Consider the following 5,156-nt stretch of genomic DNA (forward strand, 5'->3'; position numbering starts at 1 on the left):
TGGTCGATTTTCCAAATTACTAGCTCCTAGGTTTCTAGCCGTGCTTGTCATCCTGTTGCGCCGATGGAGCGGAATATCCGATTCCATCCCGTTGAATTCACCTTGACGTCTCGATTTTTTGAACCGGGTAAAATAAAACTGTATTGGTTTAAGAACGTATACAATCGTCTTGTTTTCTAATTACTTAAATTGACATTCGCTAGGTAGAGCAGTCACGCTTATTTGCGTATTTGCGTCTTTATTTAAGTGATAAGGTAGTTTACAGCCCTTGTTACACTACTGAGTGATTCGTTGTCTTTGTCGCCTCACATTATTTTATACTTGCATACTTCCATATCTCTCTCTCTCTCGCTTCTGCCTATCATTCCATATCTAATATTTACATGTTTTACTCTCATACTTCCATACCTTATATTACCTGTTCTGCTCTCATACTTCCATACCTATTTTTGTTATCACAGTTCTATCACTCATTCCTTCATACTTTGGCTCGCATTGCTATATCACTTACTTTTTCGTACTTATAAAAACTCTTTTTGTACTTAAACATTTTCGTTTTTGTTACATGTATCTAATACAATTTTTCTCTTACTTAATATAATTTTCTTTTTATAATATTATTTTCTCATTACTTTATCGGCCGCTCCCCTCTGCTCCCCTATCATCTAGGAATGAGGATTGGGAATTGGGAGTGTTTTGGATTTCTATTTTCTTACGCTTTTTCCACGCATCTTATACTATTAAGGTACAATTATTGCAATGTTTTCTTTTTTTGTAAGTCGAGCTTGTGTTTTTATTCTCAGGACAGACAATACTGCTTTTTTCTAATAATACTTAAAGTTTTATATGAAAATTATATATCTATATATAACAACTTTATATAATCTTTTTTATAATATGTATATAACAGTGTCTAAATAAAAATAAAAAGGACATAATATTTCTATGAAAATAGCATCTGACAAAATAATCTCTTTTTTGACCTCTCTAAATCTACCTATACTTAATAACGCTCCTACTTCCTATATTTGGCACATGGTTCTTTTTTTCCTTATGTATTTTTACTTCTAACTTTTACATTGTACTCTTTAATTGCACTTTGTTTCAAATTAATACTGACTTTACTCTTTCCAAGTCTTTCTCAGCTAGTCTCGACTATTCTACTCTTATTTTTTCTTTGAAATTCTACTATCACGTTATTCCGTTATTTATCACGTTATTCATGTCACGTTTTGTTAATCTAACGTCTAGTTCAGCTCAGTCTTTTTGTTCGTACATATCTCAGTTTCGTTAGTTACAACTTTTTTCTTATTAATTTAAGAAACTGATCTATCGTTTTAAAAGCGGTCACGCGACCGTAAAGAACAAAATTGAGCGAGAAGGACGAAACACGATGGGTATCGGGGTACAACGGAGAACTTATCTGCTGCTCTTGCATACCTGTGCTATCGCGACGGTAGCGTTGCAAACGATTCTTTCGGATAATCTACATTTGTTGTAAATCTCTTTCGCTCTTTGTGTCATTCGCTCGTCTCCACGAGTCGTTCGAGGTGTATGTATCTCGTTCCTTCCATTCCATTCCGTTCTGTTCAATCCTGTCGCGTCTGTTCCTCCTGAATCCATTTCTCTGCACTCCTCTCCTCTCGCCTTTCTATAGTTGCAAGCAGTGCAACTGTGGTCTCCGACGGTCGGTCGCTCATCCCTGCGTCTCGTCTCTGTCTGCCGCGACGTCGAGTCGCGTGTCTCCCTCTCTCTCGCCGGTCTCCATCCCCTCCCGTCGTGGCTGCATAGCTCGGTCTCCTTCCAGCGCGCACTCGAGACACGCCTGCCACTCGTGGCGCGCGACCGCTGTCGAATTCAGTCGACGCCGAGCCGCCACGCGTGTTGGCCGAACTGTATCTCTCGCGCGCTCCAGACGCGTCTGCACTCCGAATCGCCTCGCCTAAGTCGTCTCGCGTTCACCTCGTGCGTCCAGTTACCGTTTCCTAACCGCGAACGGAGAAACATTTCGTGGAAATAAATCTCTCGCGTTCGCTCTCGTGGCCGTTGGATCCGCGAGAACGCGCAGCGATGCTGGATCATCGGAGTGACGACGACCCAGCCGCCTCGTGCCGCGTGTGAGTGCTCGTTGCTCCGAGTCGTCGACGACGCGAACAAGTGGAAAAGAAGTGTCGAGTGCCCGTAACTGCTTTCTTCGTGTTTCGGTCGGTCTTGCCCTTTTCATCGGTCTGCCTCGCCTCGGCTGCGTCTCCGTCGTTTATACACGGGCAACTTGGTCTCGTTTCTTCGCCTTCGAGACCTGCATTCTCTCGCTCCGAGTCCGCGGCAAGACGTCATCGACCACGCTTCGTCCTCCACCACCGGGACCACGCGACATGGATTTCGTGATATTGAAGGTAAGCGAGCATTGTTTTATTCTATTACTCCAATCGTGCGTTTCATCTTGCGAAATGTCACGATTTTGGAGTCAGTTTCTACTATTACGGAGTACATCGTTGCGGCACGCGGAACGTACTGGAGTTGTTCGATTGTGAAATCGATTTTTCGTGGAAGAGACTAGATTTCGATTAGAGCCGAATTAATACATTTCTTAACGATTCATTTGAAAAATTGTCTTTCTTAATTTCTTATTGGTACTGATAATGTCATGCGTAAATATCTAAATATTCAGAGCGTTCGGAAGAAAAAGAATAACTTGATTCTCAACTACGATTAGTGGTTACTCTTTTGGTAACTTTTATTTTTAAACTAGGGGTAAATAGCCTCTCCACATTTTGTCGAAAGAAACAAACATAAAAATTGTAGTTATTAAGAAATACTAGCTTTTTTTGCAAAAAGATATTCGAAAGGAACAAAAGAGAAATAGAAACCTACAATGGAGGACTAATCGTTGACCGCCATGCAACGATCGATTTGAAAAATCGATTCGAAGTCGAACACCCCTAGAACGCTTTCGATTCTCGTACCTATGCGCGAAGTTCACTAGACTACTATTCAAGATGGATGACCGTTTAAGAAAGTAAAGCTGCGCGTTCTTAGTCAATAACAAGTAATCAGTGTCGATTAACGTAGAAAAAGTGTCAACAGACCGGAAAGTTTACAGCGTGGCTGCGTAACCTTGATATGCTGCTCGATTTCTCCGTAATGATCGTTTCGTGGAAAGATTATCGTGACGTGGTATGTACCGTTATTACCGCCATTAACGATTATAACTATTGGCGTTCGTCAACTCGCAGTACATTCTCTTTTTACTCGATTCCGAGCTGCGCATGGTCTAGAAAAAGAAAACTGTTTCAATTGTTGTGCTTTTAAAAGGTTTCGTAAATAGATTGCAACGAAAGCGTTCATTACACGTCGGTCAAAATTTTTACTACTACTATTGAGAGCTTGAAACATTCGCGACTATTTAGGGGAAGGAATTTTGCAATATTCAGGTTAACCTCTACCGAAAGTCGACGCCTTGGACTACACCGTGTATGCGTGTTGAAGAAATTTGTCTAAATTAAGTAACTGGAGTGATTTTTCCACATAAATGATTCATTATGAGTGTATACATGTGTAAAGTTTATTCATGTACATATAATGATACATTTATTTGGAGTCATCGAGCCTATGTATTATTTAATTTAGACTTTCTTCGATAAACATAGAAGGTACATTTACAGTTCCGAGTGTATACATCGAAACATTTTCTTCGTAAATAATTGTCGGTGTACGTTTCCACGCGAGTTTCGAAAGCTTCGAGAACAACTTTTCGCCACAGCCTGTCTTTGTTTATACGGTCGTCCTTTCGAACGTATTTACGCGTAGAAAGAGAATGAAGTGTACTCGTATTGTTCGTTGCCGTGGGCAACGGTAACGAACTGCTCTACAGTTACCGTGTACGATACAGAATGTATCGTACAAAGATGAAAAAGGAAAGTGAGCGTGGCATCTATTTGTCCTAACCTCACTCGCTTGGTTACGGTGAGCAAGTAAAACGGGACAGATATATAGAACAACGCGGGGAAAGAGAGAAAGAGAGATCGGAGAATCTTTCATGGGAGCGTCACGGGTTAAGCATTCGCATCGGAATAAAGAGTTAACTCTCGCGTATTCTCATTTATTATCTTTCCACGTTTCTTTTTTTTTTTTTTTTTTCGACGATTCTCTGGAGCGTGCCCGAATAATTGCCGATGGCCGGTGATCCAATTATATCGCGTTAATTATCGTACAATCCAGGCACCATCCAAAGTTGCCTCGGGTTTTCGAGGACACCTGACCCGGCCACCGAAGTTTCGAGTGCACGATGCCACCAGGCTTTTCGTAGTCGCCAATGGGAGCGTCGACATTTTGAATATACTAGGTGGAACGTTTAGAACTAGTCACTCGAGTGTCTTATCCTCCTTAGCGATAGAGAACAAATGTTTTAGGCAGTATCGCTTTGTCTCGAGGAGAGCTTAAAGGGGTATCCTGAATGAGGAGATTTAAAAAAAGCGGTTTTTCGCGAATTTTTTTAGGATGGAAAGAAATCGTTAATTCTATCGAACTTTTTATCTTATTTTCATACATATTTGAGTAGCCTGTAGAAATTTTTTCAACAAGAAATATTCAAATCGAGTCGACTGTGACGCACATTTGTAGAGCACCTTACAATTCAAACCTCCTGTCGGCTGGAATGATGCAGGTTGTAATTTTGGTTTGACACGAAAGAACCAAAAGAAATTTTCATTTTCATACATTTTTCTTCTATGCGAGCTAAGAAAAACCCGCAAAAATGGTGAGATGTGAAATTACTGCAAGTTTGAAAAAAAGAACGAGTTCTTTGGGTGAAAAAAATCACTTTAACTTGATAAAAAAGTTGTTTAAAATTTTGTTTGCATGAATTTTCTTAGTTGACGGACCTTTAGACGGATTCATCGGTCCGAGAAAACGTACTTTGACCGTGTCACTTTCGATGAGCGTACCGTTTGGAATAATTGCGTCGTTCTCGTTGGATGGTAAACAACTTTTCCCATTGTACGCCTCGGACGCTCTTTGATTCGCGCGTCGGTTAAGGACACGAAAGAAAAGCAAACCGAAAGATCAGTTCCAATAGTAACAACGTTCAAGCAATAACATTAACGCGCAAACAGAACCACTGGACACATTTGAAATACAGGGTGTCCCAAAAGTCG

The 5,156-nt window shown here is 40.7% G+C and overlaps 1 protein-coding gene across 1 annotated transcript in view; it reads left to right on the plus strand.

Moving 5' to 3' along the window:
• The first annotated feature begins 1,842 nt into the window (after positions 1-1,842).
• The window catches only part of LOC128874022 (PDZ domain-containing protein 4), a 155,412-nt gene continuing 152,098 nt past the window's right edge, over positions 1,843-5,156 (plus strand). Inside the window, exon 1 of the mRNA XM_054118249.1 lies at positions 1,843-2,396. Within this exon, the coding sequence (XP_053974224.1) occupies positions 2,376-2,396 (21 nt within the window). The 5' untranslated portion in view covers positions 1,843-2,375. The remainder of the gene's footprint in view (positions 2,397-5,156) is intronic.

This window comes from Hylaeus volcanicus, chromosome 3, assembly GCF_026283585.1.
Source record: "Hylaeus volcanicus isolate JK05 chromosome 3, UHH_iyHylVolc1.0_haploid, whole genome shotgun sequence".
Taxonomy (NCBI): domain Eukaryota; kingdom Metazoa; phylum Arthropoda; class Insecta; order Hymenoptera; family Colletidae; genus Hylaeus; species Hylaeus volcanicus.